General features: G+C 44.6%; 1 protein-coding gene across 4 annotated transcripts; it reads right to left on the bottom strand.

The window, feature by feature from the left end:
- Positions 1–3,115: 3,115 nt before the first annotated feature.
- Positions 3,116–25,556, bottom strand: LOC124880560 (alpha-tectorin-like). Of its 4 annotated transcripts, XM_047385793.1 has the most exons (20): positions 25,129–25,556; positions 24,854–25,035; positions 9,516–9,580; positions 9,289–9,377; positions 8,957–9,181; positions 8,794–8,865; positions 8,131–8,242; positions 7,930–8,056; positions 7,429–7,708; positions 7,192–7,348; positions 7,015–7,102; positions 6,870–6,932; positions 6,590–6,786; positions 6,380–6,514; positions 6,114–6,301; positions 5,842–5,987; positions 5,494–5,739; positions 4,662–4,824; positions 3,638–3,721; positions 3,116–3,534 (listed from the first exon to the last, which is right to left on the bottom strand). In XM_047385793.1, the coding sequence occupies exons 3-19, from the start codon at positions 9,559–9,561 to the stop codon at positions 3,638–3,640; spliced, it is 2,418 nt and encodes an 805-aa protein (XP_047241749.1). In that variant the 5' UTR covers positions 9,562–9,580; positions 24,854–25,035; positions 25,129–25,556; the 3' UTR covers positions 3,116–3,534. The 4 variants fall into 4 exon arrangements, with proteins under 4 accessions (XP_047241749.1, XP_047241751.1, XP_047241748.1 ...); XM_047385795.1 differs by lacking the exon at positions 25,129–25,556 and having other exon boundaries at positions 3,116–3,562; positions 24,854–25,056; XM_047385792.1 differs by lacking the exon at positions 25,129–25,556 and having other exon boundaries at positions 24,854–25,052.
- Positions 25,557–26,213: the final 657 nt, after the last annotated feature.

The following is a 26,213-nucleotide window of genomic DNA, read 5'->3' on the forward strand; positions in this document are numbered from 1 at the left end:
CCACAATACAACCCAGTACCATTATACAACCCAGTACCATAATACAACCCAGTACCACAATACAACCCTGTACCATAATACAACCCAGTACCACAATACAACCCAGTACCACAATACAACCCAGTACCACAATACAACCCAGTACCACAATACAACCCAGTACCATTATACAACCCAGTACCATAATACAACCCAGTACCACAATACAACCCTGTACCACAATACAACCCAGTACCACAATACAACCCAGTACCACAATACAACCCAGTACCATTATACAACCCAGTACCACAATACAACCCAGTACCATTATACAACCCAGTACCATAATACAACCCAGTACCATAATACAACCCAGTACCACAATACAACCCAGTACCACAATACAACCCAGTACCATAATACAACCCAGTACCATAATACAACCCAGTACCATAATACAACCCAGTACCACAATACAACCCAGTACCACAATACAACCCAGTACCACAATACAACCCAGTACCATTATACAACCCAGTACCATAATACAACCCAGTACCACAATACAACCCTGTACCATAATACAACCCAGTACCACAATACAACCCAGTACCACAATACAACCCAGTACCACAATACAACCCAGTACCATTATACAACCCAGTACCATAATACAACCCAGTACCACAATACAACCCTGTACCACAATACAACCCTGTACCATAATACAACCCAGTACCACAATACAACCCAGTACCACAATACAACCCTGTACCACAATACAACCCAGTACCACAATACAACCCAGTACCACAATACAACCCAGTACCATTATACAACCCAGTACCATAATACAACCCAGTACCATTATACAACCCAGTACCATAATACAACCCAGTACCACAATACAACCCTGTACCACAATACAACCCAGTACCACAATACAACCCAGTACCACAATACAACCCAGTACCATTATACAACCCAGTACCACAATACAACCCAGTACCACAATACAACCCTGTACCACAATACAACCCAGTACCACAATACAACCCTGTACCACAATACAACCCAGTACCACAATACAACCCTGTACCATAATACAACCCAGTACCATAATACAACCCAGTACCATTATACAACCCAGTACCATAATACAACCCAGTACCATAATACAACCCAGTACCACAATACAACCCTGTACCACAATACAACCCAGTACCACAATACAACCCAGTACCACAATACAACCCAGTACCATAATACAACCCAGTACCATAATACAACCCAGTACCACAATACAACCCTGTACCATAATACAACCCAGTACCACAATACAACCCAGTACCACAATACAACCCAGTACCACAATACAACCCAGTACCATTATACAACCCAGTACCATAATACAACCCAGTACCATAATACAACCCAGTACCACAATACAACCCTGTACCACAATACAACCCAGTACCACAATACAACCCAGTACCACAATACAACCCAGTACCATTATACAACCCAGTACCATAATACAACCCAGTACCACAATACAACCCTGTACCATAATATGACCCAGTACCACGATACAACCCAGTACCACAATACAACCCAGTACCATAATACAACCCAGTACCACAATACAACCCTGTACCATAATATGACCCAGTACCACGATACAACCCAGTACCACAATACAACCCAGTACCACGATACAACCCAGTACCACAATACAACCCAGTACCATTATACAACCCAGTACCATAATACAACCCAGTACCACAATACAACCCTGTACCATAATATGACCCAGTACCACGATACAACCCAGTACCACAATACAACCCAGTACCACGATACAACCCAGTACGATAATATGACCCTGAAAATCACAGTCTGGCTGCAAGGACCAGATGAGAAGCTGGATTAATCTTTCCCTCATCACTCCATTTCTTCTGACACACATCTGGAATGTTGATCCATCTGACCCTGTCCACATTCCTACTGAGTTATGGTCCATCTCAGATGCCTCTCATTGGTAGGAAAATAATCAAGAGAATGACCAGTGCTGCTGGATGCTGGTTTAATCTGTGTCGCAGTGGTTTCGTTGTGACCAAAGCGGATCTTCTAGGACTCTGGACATCCATGGAGATTTTGTTTAAAGCTGTTTAAGGATTTCTAGTCTCTGTCTTTATTTAACCTGATAACAAATGTTGAAAATGTAAAAATTATGACTGCATTTAAATGTTAGCTTAAACAGTTAACTAGTCCATTATAATTAGTCCAACCACTTCACAGCCACATCTAGATATGAAAAGGGGGGCTGCGGTAGTCCCGTTGGTGGTCCTCCTGGGGGTTCCTGTGCTCTGCCTGGCCCTTGGATGTCTGTGGCTCCAATCTCAGGACGGCTGTGGTAGGAGTTTGTCCTGTAACCGATGGGTTGCCGGTTCGAATCCCAGCTCTGTTCCTCTCAGTCGTTGTGTCCTTGAGCAAGACACTTCACCCAACATGCTGTTGGTGGTCAGAGGGCTCGTGGCACTGATTGTATGGCAGCCTCAGTTCTGTCAGTCTGCCCCAGGGCAGCTGTGGCTACAATGTAGCTCACCACTGTGAGTGTGTGAATGTGTGTGAATGTGTGTGAATGTGTGTGAATGTGTGTGAATGTGTGTATGCCTGATTGACTGATTGTAGGGGAAAGAGCTTTGGGGTCTCTGGGGACATGATAAAGATAAATACATCTTGCATTCATCGTGTACTTTTCGGTAGCATTGGTGTTGTTATATGTGTTTCTGCAGATGTAGAAGCTGTCTTCTAGTATCTTGTAATCTCTTCATCCTTCTTTCTCTCCTCTATTCTTTTCTTCTTCTCTTCCTTTCTTGCTTCTTTTTTTCTTTTCCTTTCCGTCTCTGTGTTCATTGCAATTAAAATAAATATATAAAAATAAAGAAAGAAATCCCAAAGCAGTTTCTAATAAAGTTTCTAAATATCAAGCAGAGCTTTAAAGCGTTAGCTGTAGTCCTTCATTTGTGAAAGTAAATCTGTTGGGCTTCTTCTTCTCACTCAGACAACAGTTCTGGGCTGCTCTGCCGGACCGGACACGGTTAAACAGAAAAACAAAATAAAACATGTGTTTTCATTTTTTAGATTTTATTACAATGATCTCCACAACATGCATTAATCAAAAATCAATCCTCACACCATTAATCATTTAAAAGTAAGCCACAAACCAAGAATATTGTTTCCTGCCTCTTCCTTTCACCGTAAATAAAGCCTCCATCGTATTCAGAACCATTAAACTAAATCGTTTTAGACCCTGAACCGTTAACGTGGAGCACAGATGATCTCATCCAACACGGCTCAGCTCTAAGGAACTAAGAAACAACCCGCCTGGATTCCCTTCACAATCTTCCTGTGGAAACTCTTCATCATGGTCATGTCACTGGTGACTTAACACTCAAACACATGTTACACCCCCAGACTGTGGATCAGAACCACGGACCATCCTGCCATTCTAGACCATCCAGTGTCTTCATTTCAGAGGAATCCAACCTGAAGAGACAAAAAGACCAAACAGAGGCTGTATTTTTCTTCCAATAGAACAACGAGAGAAATATGTGAGAAAGACGGTGATCTAACAGAACCCTGGTCTCACCTAGTTGGTCCAAACCATGCTGATAAGTGCTGGAGCTTCATTTCTGGGCCTGAGAGACCTGCGTCTCCGAGCTCCATTACACTTCTGTAAAATCACCACAGATGGAGACAAAAAGTCAGAACTTTAAATAGCAGAAGCTGGGTTTGTTCATACCTGCTTTCTTTAAAGGGTTGCTCCTCTGAAATGATATTAATTAGATCAACGTAACCTTAGAGATGGCTCATCCTCAAAATACAACCCTAAATCATGTCAAATACTGTCCGGCAGCAGGAGGTAGTGCAGACACTGAATGGTGTCCCAGTTTTAAATCAACATATTTTCGGTTTCACTGCAGCTAAAAAGGTTTTTCTTCCATTAAACTGCCAGAAACAATGTGGAGCTTTCTCTCCTAGCCCCAGTTACTACTAGCTGTCAGTCAGCTGTGTATGAGCTGTGGTCATAACAAAATGAAAACAGCACTAAAGATATGCATTCATAGCTGGGCAACCAGAGGAGCACTACCCACCACTGTTCTTTAAATAAAACTGATGTCAAATAGTAGCACTTTTCTTTTTTAGATGGACTAATTGTCTCTTCTGACATATTTGAAACATTTAATCATTGAATCACCAGCATTTAGTCTCATCATTATCACACCACCAGAATGTAAAGACCAGTAACTCTTATTGTGATAACTGTGGTCAGACCCTGCTGAAAGATCACAGGGTTTAAATAACTTGTTAAAAGGTCTTTCAGGTTTGTTGAAACTCTAATTTTCTTCCATTTAAAATTATGTTTTTATTCATATTAGATTATTCTGATTCTGTGGTGCAACCGTAAAGTTGTGTTACACTTTTAAACCCGAAAAGGATGCAAACTGTTTGGTTTAAGGTACAATTATATTTATAGTAGTTTTCTTTCACAACATAAACCAATGATTTTGAGTAAAGATGTGATGGTGTCCTAATACTCAGCTGGATGAAAACATTCAGTCATTAAAGTTAACCATGACAGGGCTAGGCCTTAGTCTTCATGGTTTGTTTACCGGGATGCAGCTGTTCCCCTCTTTGACACACAGCTGCAGTTTACAGTGCAGGAAGATGTTCCCAGACCTCCCAGAGAACTGGAACATGTTGAAGGAGAAGTAGTTGGAGGTTCCTTCTCCGTTTCCCTCCACCATCACAGTTGGGTCAGCTGGATTGGCACAACTGCTCATTAACAAGAAAACACACATTTTTCAGGACTGTGTAAGAAACACACGGCTGAATGAATCAATACAACCATCTGTCTCTTCTCTGATTCATCATAGCTGCTAAAATGAGCCCCTGTCCAAACTGCCTGATAATAATGAACTTTCTGTTAATAGATCAATCAAGTCGGCCATGCTAGCTTGTAAATGTGCAGCTGGAACCAAAGAAGGTGTTGGTGACCCTCAGCAGGGGTGTTAGGCAGAAAATGTGTTGTACTTCTACGTACTCTACAGGCTAAAGTGTGCAGGGGGCTTGTAATGCAAGTTGTTCTATTACCAAGCAGAAGTGCTAGTGAAAAAACTACCCTAGGCTGAAGTCCAGTAGCGGGACCAGTCCAGTGTATACAGTTTTACTGTGAGTAGCAGGAGATTATCTGCTGATGTGTTTTCGGCTTAAGTTCCCTGGATGATGTTTGCACTGACTGTCAGTCGTTGCTACATCCTTTCATTGAGTCACAGACACCTCCATCAGTCAGCCATTACAGGAACATAACTACCCTTCTTGGTGGCTTGGAGAAGAAACAGCTGCAGGTTGACTTTAACCCCCCTTCCCTCCTGGTCCTTACAGATGACAGGCGGACTGACAGATGAACTGAAGTATTTAGTGACACATCTGATTGTTTCTCACCCATTTTTGATCAGCTCATATCTTAGGCTTCCATTGTCTGATTCCTGATTGGTTGCCCAGCAGGATTTGGTCACCATGGAGATCAGGTCTCCATCCAGCCCATCAATCTTCAGCTCCACCCAGATCTTCTGATCAAGCCAGACTTCAGTGTTGGACTCCACAGGCTGGGTGCGTGCAGCGTCTGTGTAGGCTTTCATGGTCAGGGTGTCGTTCCAAACTGCAGAGGTGATGACTTTGATCACAGAGCTGTAGACCAAACACAGAGACTTCAGACTCAGAAGGCTTGTAGATCTTCATCTTTACTTCATGAACCTGACGTCATCATTAGTCTAACAAGCCGCCACACACCTGCTTCTGATTTTAAAAGCCTTGGTTGCCTCCTGCAAGTAGATGCAAGAGAAGTCGATGAAGACCTGGTCTCTTCGAGTGATGACGTTGGAGAAGCCGTCGTCGTTACTGATGGTGTTCTGGTAGATTATCTGGTTGTTGTTGCTCTGCAGAATGAAACATTTGGACCACTCAGAACTAAAACCAAGCCTGAAGAAAGGCGTCAAACTAGAAAAAAGAGGAAGGAGATCCAGCTGTTTGTGGAGAACATAAAGATGGAGGACAGAACCCACCGTGACCTCCGATCCACATTGGTTGGTGCTATTAAAGCTGAAAGTCACCATGTGTCTCTCCTTGTCCATGTGACCCCTGCAGGTCAGGTCTTTGAGGTGTAAGACTGTGTAGTCAACACCTGCATCCACCAGGAGACAGTTGACCAGAGTCAGGGAAGCAGAGTTCTGGTTGCAGACTGTTGGATCACCTGAGGGATATAAGTATCTCAGTGAGCCGTTTTCTCCATTAATTTAGGCCGGTTGTCATGTTGTCTCAGATGGCCTACCCAGAGTGTTTCTGTCTTTGTATTTGGAGGCATAAATGGCTCGACAGAAGCAGCGAGTGTCTCCACCAGCAGTCTTCTCTCCACAGAACTCGTGATCACTGCAGGTCCTGTCCTTACAGAAGGCTTCAGGGTTCACTGCAGAGGAACAACAACACTGTTAGACTCAGAAATGATTTCCTTCAAAGGCAGGTTGGGTGAATCAGGTCTCACAGCACTCAGACTTGGACCTCCAGCCATCCAGCGTGGCATTGTGCTTCAGCCTGCAGGTTTTAGCATAGGCCTCCAGGAACTGACACTTAAGGCCATCAAGATCAGGATATTTGCACAAAGTGTCAGTGCAGGCTGTGATGTAGGGCTCTGGGTCGATGTCACAGGAGGAGAAGGGCGCCTCCTTCAGGAAGTTACAGCTGGTGAGGAAAGAGACAAGAAGACATCAACCATCTGCAGGGTGAAGGAACGCAGCCTGATGTTTCTGGTCAAATCTGCTTACTATTCAGTCATCCTGGTGCAGTTGATCACAGAGTCATTGATGTCGGTGTACTGCATCTCACAGCTAGGGGGCGACACAAAGCCACGTCAGGGCTGGTGTTCCAGTGTTTTAAAATGAGAAGCAGCAGGTAGTGTGGAGGTCTTACCTGGTGGAGCTGGACTCAGACAACTTCAGTTCTGTCAAAGACCTGCTGGAGTTTTCACACAGACCATGCAGAGCTGATCCAATCGGACCTGGACGGTTTCAGGACAGAAACACATTCATACCAACATCAACAGCAGCAGAGTTTACATTTCCAATAAACTGGCTGGATTTTCCGGACCTTGCAGGTGGATCTGCACGGTGTAGCCGTCAAAGAAGACAGAGACAGTGAAGTTGGAGAGCGAGAGCTTAGCAGTGACTCCGGTTAGATCCTGAGAGAGCTCCACACCATGAACCATCTGAGCCGAGCTGCTCAGGGTCAGTGTTGAGTTGTCCACCTGAAACAGTTACAAAGTGGAGGAAACAGTGAGGGAAAAATCAAACAACCTCTGAGATTCTGGAGCAAACTCAGACTCACCAGAACTCTGCCGCCTTGTTTCAGGTGGATGTGAACACCCAGCCTGTCTAGCCACAGTGTCACGCTGTCCAGGAAGCTCACGTCTTTACGGCGCCGCTCCTGGAAGTTGGCCAGCACCTGGAGGCCTGGGACTGATGGGATGGACAGCAGAGAGTAGGTGCATCGATCCTTTACAGAGGTCACGTGGCCCTGGAAGTCGATGAGGGTGGGGCCCGTCACCGTGCACACCAGGTCCAGTTTGGGGTTGAATATGGAATCATACAGAACAGCAGGGATGCAGCTGATGGAGGCAGAGAGGAGCAGAGGAGACGTGGAAGGTCAGGGTCTACTGCTGTGGTTAGTTTGACCTCAAGGTGATGCCAGCAGAAGCTGTCAAATTATTACACTTTTGTTTTATTGTGATGACTCATTCTAAATACTTCCAATCACTTCCTGCTGCTGCTGTTTCAAAATAAAAGCTATCTTTTGAAGAAACTTCAGTCTTCCTTGGTCTCTATTTACCTGCTGTTTCCAAGGCAACGCTCCAGAGGACCACAGGAAGAGGTTTTCAGGACAACATCTTCATCACAGGTGAGACTGAAGCAGGTTTCAGGTGAGTTTACCTGTGTGGCAGGTTTATACACAGCACCTGAGGACAGAAACCCAACAGTTCTGACCCAATGAACCCACAAATGTTCCAGTTTCACGGAAACCTTAACCAACCTGAATGTCTGCAGCCGCTGATGTCTAAATACCCACGAGTCTGTCTGCTGGTAGGAGTGTTGGTGACTTCCACCTGATCAGCTGAGGTTCCGTCCACCTGGACGTCCACCACCTGGACAGGAGACACAACCAGACAGACTGGATCTGGACCGTTTACAGCAGAGCAAGGTCTCAATCAGGTGGGTTTGTGCTCGGTTCGGGTTTTCGGCACCATGAAGTCGCTCACCTTGTTAACAGATTGAACCACAGGGCGGGTGGTTCTGATTGGAGGGGCTGAAGTTTGGGGACTTTATTGAAATGATGAGAGCAGGTTGGTTCATAGCTTTAAATTAAAGAATTATTCATCTAAAACGGGCCACAGTTGGACTGAAAACACTGGTCCACGGTTGTAGAGGAACAAAACGCAGAACAATAATTTACTCTGATACAAACATCTTATAGCATAACCAGAACGTATAATTATAGCAGCCATATCTGGTGACTTTATGGGATTATTTATTAAGAATTATTCTATCAGAGATCAAATTCATGACATCATCGCTGCTTTATCAGAAAGTGAGCCGGCTTCAGAAATATTATTGGGTCAAGTTTCTCTATCTGCAGATTCAAACTGTCCTTAAACACATCAGCAGCCAGATCATAAAGAACTGAACCTGAACTCACCACCGTGCCCTCAGCAGGAGAGTACAGATACAGAACTGTTTGAGGTCCAAAGTTTATCAGCGCCAGGGTGGCCTGTGAAGAGAAGAAACAAACAGGACCATGAATGTTGTTGGTGATCGGGTTCTGACGTGGTTGGGTTAATGAGAGACTGAACAGAACCCACGTAGCCCTTGTTGTGTTGGTAAGAGAAAGAAAAGTAGCAGTCCATCCTGGTCTTAATGGTCGGCACGCTGTATTTCACGATGGTTTCTAAAATCGGAATCCTCTGGTACTTCTCAAATTCTGCACTGTCAGAGTCGGTAAGAGGTCCAAAAATGCAGTCGTCTTTGGTTCCAGGGCTGTAGAAGCTGTTGAAGCAGACCACCAGGTTCTTACTGGTGAGGTTCACCTGAAGTCAAAGGAGAAATTAGAAGCTTTACTGTCAGAAGCTGCAGATGTTCTTCAGCAGATGTTCTGAGTCCACCAAAGCAGGACAATCAGCAGCAGTCTACTCACATAGACGTGTTGGTATGTCTGTCCATAAATGGTGATGGGACAGGAGCTGATGTCAAACTCTGAGGAGGCTTTAAATGTCTGCTGAGCACCTGAAGACATGGAGGAAACATACGGAGCTGATTGGTGGATGGACACCAGAAAGCACTGACCTCCTGCAGGAGGAAACCTGTCTAACATCAGCAACCAATGAAAGAGGTGAGATGTTTCCACTGACTCTGGGCATTTACCTGCCAGGGTGGTGAGAGCAGACAGATACAGCAGGGGGCGGAGCATGATGGAGCCGGCCAATCAGCTGTCAGGGAGGTAGAAAACCACAATAAGAGACGTTTGATTGGACAGACAGTGAAGCAAAGACGGAGGCGGGTTTTTCAGAACCAGAACATGAAGGTTCTAATGGATGAGGTCAGTGAAGATGTTGGAGATGTTCCACTCAAAGGTGTGTAGTTATTAGTAATGGTCTTCATATTCTCTGTGGGTTTTCTCTTCAAAAATGAATGGCACAGTTAAATAGTACAACTGTTTACCGTATCCAGTTTTAAACTAATATAAAAAACTGCACCAGTTCTCCACCTAAACTGGGCCGCCTGCTTATAAAATGAGATTTATTTTTATTGATTGTAAAACACATCATGATGTAAGAACCAACAAATACGTGTAATAACCTTCACATCATACATGCAAACGGACAGAAACTGTAGTTTCCTGTGGTTAAACCGTGAATGTCATGAAGTAGCAGGTTGGTAGCTTCATGCTGCACAGCTCCTGTGAAGTGGGACTCGTTCATAAATAAATGAATGCATCCATCTTAAGGCAATCAGAAACAGATTCAAAGGAATTAAAACACTAGAATAATAAAGAACTAAAGAACAGAAATCATTGAAATAAAATGTTTTTTCACCCTGGTGGCTTTAAACAGCTGTAAATAGGATTATAAAACTGCCTTTATAATAGTAATAATGTTGCAATAAACTATAAATGACCCTAAAACAAAAACTATAACCAGTCTTATAATAAATTAACTTCTTGATTTTATCTGAATACTACATAGTTCAGCAGATGAACATTTTTCAATCCAAGATCTCCATTCCCCTGCAGACTTAGGTTGATTTGCTTTAATTGACCAACATGTTGCCTGGAGGAACCTGACAGGAACCTTCTGGAGTTTACGGTCTGAAAGATCAGACTAGATGACACCATTTATTTAAACAGAAATCAAACATGTTAAACGTGAGAGTTTTCTGAAGGCGTTGGACTCTGAAATATCTCAGCAGTGAAGGCGAACATCTAGAAAGTAACAAAGCTTTACAAACGTTTAAGCCTTACTGTTGTTATGGAAACGACCAGCTATGAGCTCGGAACCTCCGTGGACCTGCTGAAAGAGGAGAACCTGGGTCAGCCCAGCAGTTTGTCTCACCGTCTGCACCTCTGATGGAGGATGAGGAGGATGAAGGCTTCTGTCCACGAGGCGTTCAGGCGACTCTGCAGCGTCCGAGCAGTCGGTGTTTGTGTGTTGGGGAGCCTGCGTCTCGGTTTATATTGATGCTCGCTGGAGATGCAGGAGGAGGTGGAGCCCACCGTGATGGGAACCGAGGACGTGACACTGGTCTCATACTGGTCCCATGGCTGCAGGTGTGGTGCTTGACAGGGCATAGGGTGTGAATCTATAGAGAGGTAAGATTTATAAACCGTGATGGTGGAGGGGGTCATCTCCTCTACGTGGAATGTTACTGAGCCAGAAGGGATGTGGGAAACTTCTTCATCAGACCCAGAGGTCAGTCTGAGAACCGAAGCTCGGATTTCCCCCGAGCTTCTTTTCTCTCGTGATTTAATAAACCCACATCAGATCACCGGGTAGAACCTTCATCCACAGGCGTACCACGGACTCCTGCCCATCCTGGCACGGGTCTTCGTCTGTCTGAGGCAGTTCTGATTATCCTATTCCTCAGATCTGATGAAGAATCCAGGTTATGAAAGAAGACATCGGTATCTGTCCCCCGAGCGGTCCACCAAGCAGGGAGGTATTTCTGCCTCGGGTCGGATCTTTTGTTCTCTGAATGACGGCTACAAATTGGACTTTGACTCAAGGCTCCACCTTCCCTTTCAGGTGCTGATGGTTGACGAGGGGAAAGGTGTGAACTCTGACACCTCTGCATCCAGGAGGCCCCGGGGGTCCAGCCTCAAATATGGCCCAGCCATCAGAACAACTAGAACAGTTCTGGTACCTGAGCTAAGTCTGTGCTTCACAGATCGTCTTGTTGGATCTGATGATCCAAGCAGAACCACTTTGGACTTCATGTTATAACAGATCAGATGGAGTTCTAATTCCTCATCAGAGTGGAAATGGGAAGGACGAGCCCAAACTACAGATTCTGGTCCGGTACCAGTAAACCATAATAATAAAAAAGATAATGAGCGAGAATCACAGAAATGTACTGTTGCTAATTTAAATGAAGCAGAACTTTCTGTGCTGGATCTCTACACTGATTGGAGGAGAACTTCATGTGAAGGGTGTCTGCAGAGATTTGGTCTTCTCTGGAGGTCCAACCGCAGCACTTCAATAATGTTGAGATCTGGACTTTGACTAGACCATTGCTTTTTCCCCCTGTTATAGATCTGCTGCTGTGTTTGGGATCGGTGTTCTGTTGAAGACCCAGTTTGGACCAAGCTTTAGCTGTCGTACCGAAGATCACTTTGGTATACAGAGGAGTTGATGGTCCACTCAGGAGGAGCCCACAGCATCAGCCCTCCACCGCCATGCTGGACAGTTGTTACGAGATGTTTATTGGACGCCTCTTCTTTGCTTCCTGGCAGGAATGTCTTTAGATGAGGTTTGTTTTAGCTAAACTTCTGTTTAGTCTCATTTAGATCGATTCATAGATATAGTTTAATTGTTCATTTTTGGCAGTTTAATTTATTAACTAATTTTGTCTTCGACCCATCTACATCCATTCAGATCATCATCTCCATCATGGGGTTTGGACTACCTTGTTTACATACCAGAACCCCCTCCATGTCCAATGTCCCCTCCTGGACACTGAAACTCTCTTTACCCAGGACCCGTCTATGTGTCCACAGTTTGGAGAACTAGTGAACGTTTTATGGATGTGGGCCGCTAACGATCCAGCTTGAAACAACATCTTTTATTTTTACAGCTGCAGCCAGTGGGTGGACCATACTAGGTCTTGCAGATGGAAGACAACATTTCCCAAACGTCCAACCCATGAGGACAAAGTCAGCCATGAGAAGGTCCAGCAGAACAAAGTGTTTACACCACATTAGCTTTAGCGGTTCCTCACACTGGCCCTACTTCATCGCTGATCCGTTAGAGAAGCTTCTAGTTTTCAGAAGAATCAGGAACAGCTGGAGGTTTCTCTGCTGAATTTAACCTCTGGGAACTGGAACTGACTGAGATGTTTTATGAGGCTGAAGATGAATCCATGAGCTGGAGATAAAGAACCGTAACTCCTAGTCCTGAACTTTGGACATTATTCTAGTCCAAATTAACAGAGGAGAACTTTCTGGTTCTGGGATCTGCCATGACAGCCTTAGCTACAACCCAGATCCTTGTCATGGTAACTGCTTCTGGAAACATCTCCATAAAGCAGCATGTCTCAGATTAGTCCATCACCTCAACTGAACCACCCTTCACCGCATTGGTCTTCAAATGACACCTCCAAGTCCTGTAGTTCTTCACCAAGTCCTGTTCCAGTCATGGAGGAGACACAAAAGGGTCCTGGTCTGCCAAGTCCTGTTGTGAGCAATGAGAAAGGACCAGAAGACCCAGTTCCCCAGGTTCTGTTGATGAGGGTTCTGCACACATTTTTTCATCAAGCCCAATTCCTGTTGTTGAGGTGCTTCAGACTGAAGGCCTCTCTGTCTCCTCTACTCTTCCTTCCTTCTGCTCAAGGGGGTCCAGGTGAATCTGTCTCCAGCATTAACTTCCTGAAAGCCCCCATAGAAAGCCTCTTCTGCAGAGAACCCACCTTCGGTACCAGGATGGACTCAGTCTTTATTTTGGACCCACTCATCTCTGGCTGCCTGCATTGGTAATCTATCATCTCATCTGCATGAAAAGCTTGTAAAATGCTAATTAGCGTCAACTGGTCAGCCATGTTGTCATTTCTCTGAGCTCTGCACTGACCTCAGTTTGACCTCAGGGTGAACCTGCTGGGAAGTGCTGGGAAGTCCGGCTGGAATTCTCAATGGTTCCCAGATCTTCTCATTGTAAAAAGATGGACTAACTGGTTTGGGCAGGACTCCAGGCCCTGCTGTGACCTTTGTGGGCTGGAGGAGGACGTATTGTTTCAGATGATGGTTGTTAATGAGACCATAAAGCTAATCCTGAGGCTGTCACATGAAGCTAACGCTGTCCTTTTTTACACCGTGTTGTCTCTGACAGACCATCCCAGAGCTGCACATTGGCTTTGTTTCTCCTGAAAGTTCTTCATCTGCTCCACATGTTCCATCCATGATGCAGAGACATGAAGTCAGACAAGGTGAAGCAGCAGAGGAACACCTCCCACCGATGCAAATATTGGTAATAAAACCGTCTCCGATCACAGGACTGTTTTATTTGATGTTGGTCTTTCCTGTGCTGCGGTTCAATTCCGCCTTCCTGTTTAAAGCTGTAGAGTTTTTAATCCATTCATTGCTGGTCAGTGTTCTGCTGCCTCTGAGCAGCTCAGTGTTCCCTCTGACTCAGATACAGAGGAACTAGGTTCCTGGTTTGATGCTTCCTGCAGGTCAATCCTGGAGTCGTTGGCCCTGATGAAAATCAGACAGCCTAAAGCCAAAGCCGAGCCCTGGTTTAACGGAAAGACCCACAGAACCAGACGGAAGCAGAGCTGCTGGTGTCATTATCAGGACGTCGTCCTTTCTCAGGTTCAGCCCTGTTTGGACCATCATTACATCCTGGAGGTTCCTCAGTCGGGTTTTAAAACTCACCACAGCACAGAATCTGCTTTAGTAAGAGTTTTAATGACATCCTCATGGCCACTGATTCTGGTGAACATGTTGGTCTGGTTCTGATGGACCTAACTGCTCCTTTTGATACAGTGGACCTCAATATTTTATAATCTGGTTTACAGCACCAAGTGGGTGTTGAGTCCAGCCACGGATTACAACATTTAAAGGCCAGTTTGATCTTTTCTGGAACTTTCAAAATAAATGACAGTAACTTACTTCTAACTCAGCCAGGAACAGGAGAAGGAACAGTGGACTTCCTGTGACGTCACTGACTGAATAAAACCATCGTTCCGACAAACAGACCTCTTTCTGGACTAATGCTGTTGGGGAGTCGTTGCAGCAAGCTATACAAAGTTATTAAAATGAACAGTTTTTGTTACTGGGCAACTTCCAGGGTGATTCTCACGAAACTTTGAAGCCTGTTTTCTCCTTAATGTTCTCTAGGGAGCACCAACATTCAAATGGTCATATCTCCTTCAATTCTTTTTCCATTTTCCAAGTTTGACATCATACCCACTTCTGCTCAGGGGAAGCAGGAATATTCAGAAACAGGAAGTTTACCATAAAGGTGCAGTTGTGCAGAACTAATATACCTGTTGTGTTGTTTTGGTGCCTCACATATTTTACTACGGTCATGTGATCTAAAGCTGCTAGCTCATTTGTTTGCTCTGTGACCGATGCACTTGATGTGAATGTTCCAGCTCAGACCCGTCTGTCAGACTTTGGACCAATCAGAACACCTTCCTATAATCCGCAGAGATGCACCTGATGGAACCTGGGCCTGTGCATCAACCCTTCAATGATCAGAACCCAAACTATACTGCATGTAAGTATTCATCCCCCTAAAGTCTTCACCTTTTGTCTTCTTCCACCCAGGAGCCTCCATGTATTTTATGTGACTGACCAACAGAATGTGATGCATAATTGTGGAGAGGAAGGGTGTGGTTTCCAACCCTCATCTTCCTCCACATGCCTGCTGTTTCTCCTACTTAGCTTCGTCTGAAACTGCAAACAAGACTCCTTGTGGTTTTCTTTCAACAACAGCATTCTTCCTGCCACTCCTCCATAAAGGTCAGATATGTGGAGTTTATAACTCGTTGTCCTGTGGACAGATTCTCCCACCTGAGCTGTTGATCTCTGCAGCTCCCCCCTTATTAATGCTCTCCTTTGTCCAGCCTCGTGTGTTCGGTGGACGTCCATGTGGTAGTAGGTGTGCTGCTGTCACAGGTATGATCCTGAGGTCGTTTCCTTCATCATGCAGATCCACCTGCAGTCAATGTTCTCCTCAGTGACCTCCAGCCTCAAAGCCTGGTCTTGGGTTTGGACCCAGTGATCCATCCCACCTGTGGTATACCTGCAGGTAGCTCACCTGTGAGTAAGTGTTTCTCCCTGTAGCCTCAGATCAGTGTTGGCAGATAACAAAAGCTGAACTATGAAGGCAGCAGCTTGAAATGATCGTATTTTGAAGAAAAGGAAAGCATGTAGACAGTTCAGGACATCTGGTTTAATAAGATATTCTCTTCTTTTATAATAAACAGTTTAAATCCTTCACTTGGATTTAAGTCTCATCTACAGATGATGGATCAGATGCTGAACGTTTGGGATGTTTTCTAACCCTGCTTTAAACTTCCTCCCTGGATTGGTTCTGGTTCGTAATCAAGCTCTTCTGAGGACAAACTGTCATACTGGAGTGTATTTAGGGGCATCATCTAAAGGGGCAGCTAACAAGTGCACTCCACACTTTTCAGTTTTTAATTCATAAAAGATTTTGAAGACTCTTTACTTTGATGTGCTGGAATATCCCCAAATAAAGCATTATTCTATTCTATTCTATTCTATTCTATTCTATTCTATTCTATTCTATTCTATTCTATTCTATTCCTAGCATTGGCAGCCTAAAGATGTAAAAGCAATTTAAAAAACACAGTTCAGAGGCTGCTCCCACCTGATCCGGGTCAGAACCACATTAGTCTTCCAGATATATGCAGGACAGACAAGTTTGTAACCCAAAGCCAGCTAATTTACCATCAGCCATTAACCAAACATGTATGGGAACCGAAGAACCCAGAGGAAAACCCAAACATGCAGATTCCACCCAGAACCCCCAGCCTGAGAGGCGATCCAGCCTCCCTCCAGCTGTGAGGCAACAGAACAACCCGCTGGACCAACCCAACGTGTCGACAACTAAACCGTCTGTCAGTTACCATTCAGCCCATCCCATCACCGGTTGGAGGCACAGAAAACCCGTCTGACTAGAACTTCTGCTTCATGTTGACGACCCAGCAGGAAATCAGTCATTTCAGCTTCAGCTTCAGCTGAAACTCATCGGCTTTAAACAGAAAGGTGAGAAATATTCTCCTGTTTTTACTGACTTGCACTAGATGATTTTGGTTTTATTTAAAGCTTTACATTCTGATGATTAAACATAAAAGTTATTGCTTTAATCATTGGCTGAATATATATTATATGAAACCAGTTAGAGATTTATGTTTATTGGATAAATATGATTAGATTAGATTATAGTTTAACTTTCTGGAGAGTAAACTCAGCTTTCAACAGCTTGATAAGTCCTGAAAATATGTTTGACTATAAACTGGTTGTTCCATGTTTATTTCAGTAGAAATCAAAGTGTTAAAGAAAATATTGTGGATATGAAGCATAAGCAGCAGCATTCTGCAGGTATTCAGCATTCATTATTTGACCAGATTCATGTTAAATCTCCTGTCAGAAAGCAGAAACTCTGAAACCTCCCTGCCACCAGTCCGACACGCAGGAAGTGACGTAGGGGAAGATCTGTTCTTCAGAGGTACGCATGCGTCCAGGTCCGCCATCTTGTCAATTGGTCGGTGAGACGTGTCGCTGCGGTCAGACCGGGAACTTTTCCCTTGTTTTTAGAGTTCATTCCAACATATTTATCTGATGGATTTTCTGCGTTGGATAAAGAACATTTTGATAACTTCAAGACAAAACAAAATGGGCGTGATATTAACGGTACTTTTATTTTTGCTGTGCTTCTGTGTCGACATGGCCGACGCTCCACGTGAGTTTTAAACTCGTTAAACTTGATGTTTGACTGGAAACAATAAGCAGGAAATATATTTGTGGGATGTACGCAGCAGCAGAGAAAAGACCTGATATAGCAGACAACTTCAATCATTAAAAATAAAAAAACAAGATGCACATTTTTTTCACCCAGCAATTATTCACAATTACACCTGCAGGCTCAGATATTTACATACAGCCCACTAATATTTTTGTAAAATGTCTCTTGGTAAGTTTCCTTTATCCAGCTTTATAAATCAGGTTTTCATCTGGCATGAAAGTAGAGAGGTGACATAAATGAAACATGTCCCTGGGTTTGGATGACCTTTAACCTTCTGAATTATTTCTATGGGTGCATGAGGGTGGAGAATAGGTGTGTGTGTTAATTTGTCCCCTGGAAGTGTGAAGATGACCAGATGTAAATAAGGGTAGAAACCTGGCAGCATTCAGCACAAATGAGCAGCAGGGGGCAGGTAGCCTCGGTTTCCTGAGGGCTGCCGCAACCCCAGGTAGAAATACACCAGACACCCCCACAAGGTAGCCATACCCCCAACCAGAGGCAGGTCAGCGGTGACATACAGGGGCAGCAACCCCCAGGGCAAAGAGGTACAGGGAGGGATGTAGGGTACTGAACCCCCCTACCCACCCATCTGCTACATCCCCCAGCACAGATCAAGCCCTAAATCCGTTACTTCAGCGGACAGCTCCCAGTATGAGCAGTACTGCCTAGCACCTACGAGTAAGAACCTCCCCAAGCCAACAGGTGGGGGGTGGGGGGGGGGGGTGGGGGGGGGGGGGGGGGGGGGGGGGGGGATGAGTCAGGGAGTCTAAAGCAGTTCAACGAAGCTTGACCCCTGGAAGAGTCCAGTTCAGTCTCTGAAACCCACAGCCGGCCTTGACCACACATATTTAAGGATAATCAACACACAATCCAGCTTCAAGCTGACCCTCAGCATAATGCTGCCTCCACCATGCTCAGCAGAGTGTTCTTACGTTTAAGTGCCTCACCCTGACTCCTCCAAATATTCTTGATGTTGCTGTGGTCATACAGCCTTCTTATCTTACCTCCAGAAGTCAGACATGTTGTTCCCTGGTTCCTGAACATCCTGACAACTTTCAGGACATGTTAACATTAACCTACTGGAATGGGCTTCCCTAACCTCCAACCTCAACCCCATTAAAAGTTTGTGGATGATGTTTAAAAGTTGAAAACCTGAATCCGTCCTATAACCAATTTAGATAAATGACCAATTCTGCTGAGAAGAAGTGGTCAGATATCCAGGCAGAATGATTCAGGAGGTTCATTGATGGCCATAAATATCATCTGTTCCTCTTCAACCTAACCTGAACGGCTACTTGTTGTTTCTAAGAACAACTGAAGACTTGTCTGCAATAATTCCAGCTGGGAAAGGTTTCACTGCAGCTAAGTGCTAACATTGACTCATGTGAACTTCTCAGCAGAACCGTAGTTTAGTCTCAACCAGATGATGGGTCTCAGTGAGTCCAGGTGAAAGCAGCTTGTTTCAACCCTGAGTTCAGCTCCTACATCATTCCCTGTTTTTATTATTACTGCCTCTGTGTGTTTATAGTCCAGCTTCTTCGTGTTCATGTTCATCTTCAACCCAGATGGTGAACATGTTTCAGCAGCAATGGGTCCATCCAGAACTGAAGCCTTGCTGCTACAACCTTTAAAATCATCTTCAAATATTTTGGTCTCTGTGTCCTCCCTCTGGTGTGTCATCACTGATGCTTCTTCTTTGACCTCTAACCTCTGTGTTTGTCCTCTCCAGCAGATCAGAACATCCGAGCAGCACCTGGAGGCACTGTCATTCTACCATGTAAAGCTGCTGATTACGAGTCAGTGAAAGCAGTGGAGTGGAGCAGAGAGGATCTGAAGGAAGAAAATGTCCTCCTTTATCGAAACAATAAAATTGATCCAGTCAACCAGCATCGGTCCTATAATGAGCGGGTGGATCTGCAGATGAAGGATGGAAACGTGTTTCTGATCCTGAAGAACGTGACACCTGATGATAACGGAACATATGAGTGTCGGCTTCAGAGAGAGAGTTTCGATGTTCAGCCTATCTGCATCATCAGTCTGGTTGTTCTTCCTGCAGGTGAGATCTTGCTCTGATCAGAGAGAAGTAGATGATATGTGAAAGTAGTTTGAAGAAGGAATGTTCCTCACTGACCCAACAGGTCATACTCACACCTGGTTCTGTTCTGCAGGGAACAAGGATGGACTGAAGAATGCTGGAATAAAGAAATGTGCTCTTCAGGCATCACTTCTTGTTCCTATTGTAGGTGTTGTCACGTGGTTGTAGGAGGCAGAGGTCACCAGAGCCCCCTGCTGGACAACCAGCAGAGCAGCAGGGGTTAGAAATGGATTTTAAGGCAGATGAGCAGAACCATGTGGTTCCTGAAGTTGTTTGTTTTTAGTGATCCATTTTACTTTTAAGTATTAAAAGGTTTTATAGCTCATGTCTGACTGTGAGTTTTTCTTCTTTTTAAATGTTTTCTTAGTAGTATTTCTTTCATTTTTCCGCCTCAGGATAAGTTAATTATTCAGTGTAAACTTTGAAACGTTTTATCTTTCTGTGAACAGATCTAAACTTTTGATCAAATGAATTTATTAAGTGTTGAGAACCAGCAGGAAACTCAGCAGTCAGACTGATCACCAAGAACTAGGAGCAATTCTAGGTTCTGACCTTCAGGGGGCGCTCAGTCCCCACTGAGCGGCTGACGAGGACTGAAACAAGTAATCTATTGATAATAAAAAATCTTTCCCATTTCTGATCATCAAAATCAAACTCCATGGTTGTATTAAAATATTTTTGAATCTAAATCTACCAGGGGGCTAAACTATATGAGAATAGTAATATTTAAAAGAAAATCGTCAAAGATTTGTCTCCAAAACTGATCAAGGCCAGTCATCTTCTACCGCTTCTTCCATAGTGGGTCACAGGGGAAGCTGGTGCCCATCTTCAGTAGTCTAAGGGTGCCAGTTGATCCCAGGGCAACACAGAGACATACAGGACAGACAACCACACACACTCATTTACACGCATGCAGAGGTAGAACATGCAAACTCCATGCAGAAAGACCCCCAGCAGGGAGTTGAACCCTGGCACCAGTGCTACCAACTACGCCACCGTGCAGCCCGGTGTGAGGAGTATAAATGAATGATTTCTCAGAATGTTGATAAAGATTAATTTACATCCAGGTAACTTTGTCAGTTAGATTTAATCTCTAAATAGTGGAAATGAAATGATATCAGTCTTCTTACAAACACCATTATTACTTCTAATGATCACAAACAGGAAATATCTCTGCTTTAAACACAGAAACTGAACATCTTCTAGTTTTCCAACATCAAACCTTCAGGTAATATATTTAATCTCAAGTGGCCCATCCATCTGCGTGTTGATGTATAAAAGTGCCATATTTATATAAATTCACTCCATTTAAATATCTGAAGATATAGTCAGCTGTAGTCAAGATAACATGTAGCTGCTTAGAAGTTTTCTTGTTGCCTTTACCATGAGTATTTACAATCGTCCTTCTCAGCTGCTCGGTCAGCTCTCATTATAGCATCTCTGCTCTATATTCAGTGAGTTGCTGTCAATGCTCAGCTGGGGAGTAACTAGTTACACAATGGTTACATATTTGAATTCAAAATAAAGTTAACTGATTTTGTTGGACCAGTCCTTACAGGATGATCAGATTTCTGAGTGCAAGTGAACTCATCATCAGATGCTACAGCTGCATAAAGCACCAACTCCCCCCTGCAGGGAGCAGCGCGCCTTTTAATCCTGAGGTTGCTGCATAAACCTGCAGAAGTGAACTGAAACAGAGTTTGTTGCTAATAAACATCACAGCTATCACTAGTTTAACAGCTAAAGCCAGAAAACACCTTCTGAAGGACCAGGCTGCAAACCGCTGAACATTTATATTGACTGCATGATAAATGAGATTATTTTCTCAGGTCCAACTCGCCAAGTCAGGCGAAGGGAGTAAAGGCTACAAGAATGCTAGAATGTTAAACCATGAAGGTTTGCTTTCCTTGAGAACCAGAACCAGAACCCAGTAGTTTCAGGCAGAGGAAGGCAGAGAGAGAAAAGGTTCTGCAGAAAAAGGTACGTCTGAGAATGTTATGGTGAAACATGGCAGGTAAGATTTCTACATAATCCTTAAACTACAGAGCTTGACGAAACAGTCTGAGATATAAAACTTCTAAATAAAGTCTAACAAGTAAAACGACAACCGTTTGTCATGGTGCGTGTTGAGGTAGGATCCAAACGCAGAGCATGGTGGATATGATGAGAAGGATTTAATGCATGATAAACGTACAGATTGACCAGGTACAGGAACATGACAAGAGCATGGACTCAGGTAGCATGGACTTAGGTAGCATGGACTCAGGTAGGATGGACTCAGGTAGCATGGACTCAGGTAGGATGGACTCAGGTAGCATGGACTCAGGTAGCATGGACTCAGGTAGGATGGACTCAGGTAGCATGGACTTAGGTAGCATGGACTCAGGTAGCATGGACTCAGGTAGTATGGACTTAGGTAGCATGGACTCAGGTAGCATGGACTCAGGTAGCATGGACTCAGGTAGCATGGACTCAGGTAGCATGGACTCAGGTAGTATGGACTCAGGTAGCATGGACTTAGGTAGCATGGACTCAGGTAGCATGGACTCAGGTAGCATGGACTCAGGTAGCATGGACTCAGGTAGCATGGACTCAGGTAGTATGGACTCAGGTAGCATGGACTCAGGTAGGATGGACTCAGGTAGCATGGACTCAGGTAGCATGGACTCAGGTAGTATGGACTCAGGTAGGATGGACTCAGGTAGTATGGACTCAGGTAGCATGGACTCAGGTAGCATGGACTCAGGTAGTATGGACTCAGGTAGCATGGACTCAGGTAGTATGGACTCAGGTAGGATGGACTCAGGTAGCATGGACTCAGGTAGCATGGACTCAGGTAGCATGGACTCAGGTAGTATGGACTCAGGTAGTATGGACTCAGGTAGTATGGACTCAGGTAGTATGGACTCAGGTAGCATGGACTCAGGTAGTATGGACTCAGGTAGTATGGACTCAGGTAGTATGGACTCAGGTAGTATGGACTCAGGTAGCATGGACTCAGGTAGTATGGACTCAGGTAGTATGGACTCAGGTAGGATGGACTCAGGTAGGATGGACTCAGGTAGCATGGACTCAGGTAGCATGGACTCAGGTAGCATGGACTCAGGTAGTATGGACTCAGGTAGGATGGACTCAGGTAGGATGGACTCAGGTAGCATGGACTCAGGTAGTATGGACTCAGGTAGCATGGACTCAGGTAGCATGGACTCAGGTAGCATGGACTCAGGTAGTATGGACTCAGGTAGTATGGACTCAGGTAGGATGGACTCAGGTAGCATGGACTCAGGTAGCATGGACTCAGGTAGCATGGACTCAGGTAGCATGGACTCAGGTAGCATGGACTCAGGTAGTATGGACTCAGGTAGTATGGACTCAGGTAGTATGGACTCAGGTAGCATGGACTCAGGTAGTATGGACTCAGGTAGGATGGACTCAGGTAGTATGGACTCAGGTATCATGGACTCAGGTAGTATGGACTCAGGTAGTATGGACTCAGGTAGGATGGACTCAGGTAGGATGGACTCAGGTAGGATGGACTCAGGTAGGATGGACTCAGGTAGCATGGACTCAGGTAGCATGGACTCAGGTAGTATGGACTCAGGTAGCATGGACTCAGGTAGGATGGACTCAGGTAGGATGGACTCAGGTAGCATGGACTCAGGTAGTATGGACTCAGGTAGCATGGACTCAGGTAGCATGGACTCAGGTAGTATGGACTCAGGTAGCATGGACTCAGGTAGCATGGACTCAGGTAGTATGGACTCAGGTAGTATGGACTCAGGTAGGATGGACTCAGGTAGCATGGACTCAGGTAGCATGGACTCAGGTAGCATGGACTCAGGTAGCATGGACTCAGGTAGCATGGACTCAGGTAGTATGGACTCAGGTAGTATGGACTCAGGTAGTATGGACTCAGGTAGCATGGACTCAGGTAGTATGGACTCAGGTAGCATGGACTCAGGTAGGATGGACTCAGGTAGCATGGACTCAGGTAGTATGGACTCAGGTAGCATGGACTCAGGTAGTATGGACTCAGGTAGGATGGACTCAGGTAGGATGGACTCAGGTAGTATGGACTCAGGTAGCATGGACTCAGGTAGGATGGACTCAGGTAGCATGGACTCAGGTAGTATGGACTCAGGTAGCATGGACTCAGGTAGTATGGACTCAGGTAGGATGGACTCAGGTAGCATGGACTCAGGTAGTATGGACTCAGGTAGGATGGACTCAGGTAGGATGGACTCAGGTAGCATGGACTCAGGTAGGATGGACTCAGGTAGCATGGACTCAGGTAGTATGGACTCAGGTAGCATGGACTCAGGTAGGATGGACTCAGGTAGCATGGACTCAGGTAGTATGGACTCAGGTAGCATGGACTCAGGTAGTATGGACTCAGGTAGGATGGACTCAGGTAGCATGGACTCAGGTAGTATGGACTCAGGTAGGATGGACTCAGGTAGGATGGACTCAGGTAGCATGGACTCAGGTAGTATGGACTCAGGTAGGATGGACTCAGGTAGGATGGACTCAGGTAGGATGGACTCAGGTAGTATGGACTCAGGTAGCATGGACTCAATGTAACAAACAGGGTGACAAATGTAAACCAGAGAGCTTAAATACTGAGCAAAGTGGAGCGTAGACCAATGAACTGGGAGGGGAGCTAATCAGGAGAACAGCTGGGGACCAGACAACTAATACAGAGGGAGGATGAATAATTAACAGAAATGAGCAGGGAGTCCAGGGAGGTCACCAAAATAATCTAAATGACCTGAAGCAAGTAAACAATGATCCTGAACTAAAGAACATTAACACGGGGAAAACAAGATCTATCAGGACATATAAACTAAACACATGAAACACACGAAGAAACTAGAATAAAGAGAAGGAATCTAATAAACGTGAATGAAAACCTGGCTGTGCAGAAAATAAAACACAAAAACCTGACACAGACAGATCCTGACACCTTCAGCTTCCCAGAAAAAGTAAAAACTACATTTGTATCACATTATAATGAACAAGTTTATCATCATGAAAACAATAAAGTTTTCATTAAAGTAAAACATTACATCATTTACTACTAAATCATGTTGATATTATCAGAATATGAAGGTTTTTCTTATAATGTGATAAATGTGTGCTGTAATAACATAATATTATACTGTTCAAACATGAAAATGATTAAACAACTAAATGTTCAGGTTATAATGTGATGTGATAAGGTCATGACAAATTATTAGCATTCATCCAGTGAATATTTCCCAGGATGACCCGAGTCACTGTATGCTGGCTTCTGAAAAATCAGCCAGTTCTTTGAAAGGAGCGGGTCCATTAGATCCTGCTCCTTTCACAGAGCTGGAAATCTCATCTCTATTAAAGGAAGTTGAGTCTACAGCGCCACCTACCTGTCTGGTACTTCTCTGACCATTAGGCTACAGTCTTTAAGGTTTAGGTCCGCTCTGTCCTGCAGAGCTGGCTGCAGGCTGGTGTTTGTGTTGAGCTGTTTTTCTCTCGCTGCTCTTCTCTGCAGGGTTGGGACAGCCAGATGCTGGAGCTCATCAAGTCCAACCAGAAGAGCAGCAAGAACCTGGAAGGAGACGCCAGAATGTTAGCTCTTCCAAGCGTGATAATCAGGCCAGTAGACTAACCTTCCTTCCTCTGTTCTGATCCCAGCTCTTACCTGCGTTTATGCTTTTCTCCTTTCAGGAAATCCTCGGAGGATCCGTGACATATTTGGACCATCAGGACCGTCAGCACCAGCAGGACATGCTGAGCCAAAATGCAAATCTCTTAATCGGATCTGCGACTTCTTTACGTTTTAAAGGATAATAACAAAGTAGTTAAAGAAGAAATGTCTAAATATTTCTCATGGCTTCAGATCCTCAGAGCAGGACATCACAAGTAGCCCTGGACATGATCCTGTTCTCTCAGGTCAAGCTCTCAGAGATGCTACCGTTGATGCTGTAGGGTGGGTCAGAACCGATGTGGACTCAGATGGTACATCCTCCTTATGAGGGATGGCATTCTGGAATCCACCAGCCAGCATCCGTTTCATAGGAACCGAGCAGAACTGATCGACAGCGAGCTGAAGGAGGGAAATCTGTCTCTGGTTCTGAAGAGTGTGACCCGTCAGAGTGAGGAGGAAAGAGGGCTTCTAATCCCAACAGAACCGGTCAGAATCATCAAGCACGTGGTTCTAGAGCCAGGTGGGTTGGTGGATCTCAGATATTTTCTATAGATGTTGTTGATGAAAGCAGCTGGTCTGAGAGCAGTGATCAGAGGAGATGTTCTTCAGTCATCACCTCCCTGACAGATCATACTCATATCTGGTTCTGTTCTGCAGGGAAGGACGCTGGAAGGACAGAGGATGGATGGGGATCATCAAACAGGCCCAGCTCTCATGGTCCCAAATGAACCCAGAGTCCATGGACGCCCAGGACTGGTGACCAATCTGGGATGATGGGAGTTGTTGGTGTTTTGGGCTGAATCATTTATGGACCTATTTTAGAGATCAGAATACCAGAACCAGTTGTTCCAGACCAAAGTAAAATCTGTTTGTGTTAATCTGCAGAATGGAGCTGAGAAATAACTGCATCAGAACGTTTCAGAGCTGAAAAGGTTGATCCTGGTTCTAAATCTGTCCTAAACAACATCGAATCAAATCAATCATGTTGTTGAACTAAAAGAGATAACATGTTGGTGAGGGTCACATTCAACCAGTCTGTTTTAAATGTTAAACTGAAACCAACACATTTTTCCTCACGT

The sequence above is a fragment of the Girardinichthys multiradiatus genome, chromosome 14 (genome assembly GCF_021462225.1).
Source record: "Girardinichthys multiradiatus isolate DD_20200921_A chromosome 14, DD_fGirMul_XY1, whole genome shotgun sequence".
Classification (NCBI taxonomy): Eukaryota; Metazoa; Chordata; class Actinopteri; order Cyprinodontiformes; family Goodeidae; genus Girardinichthys; species Girardinichthys multiradiatus.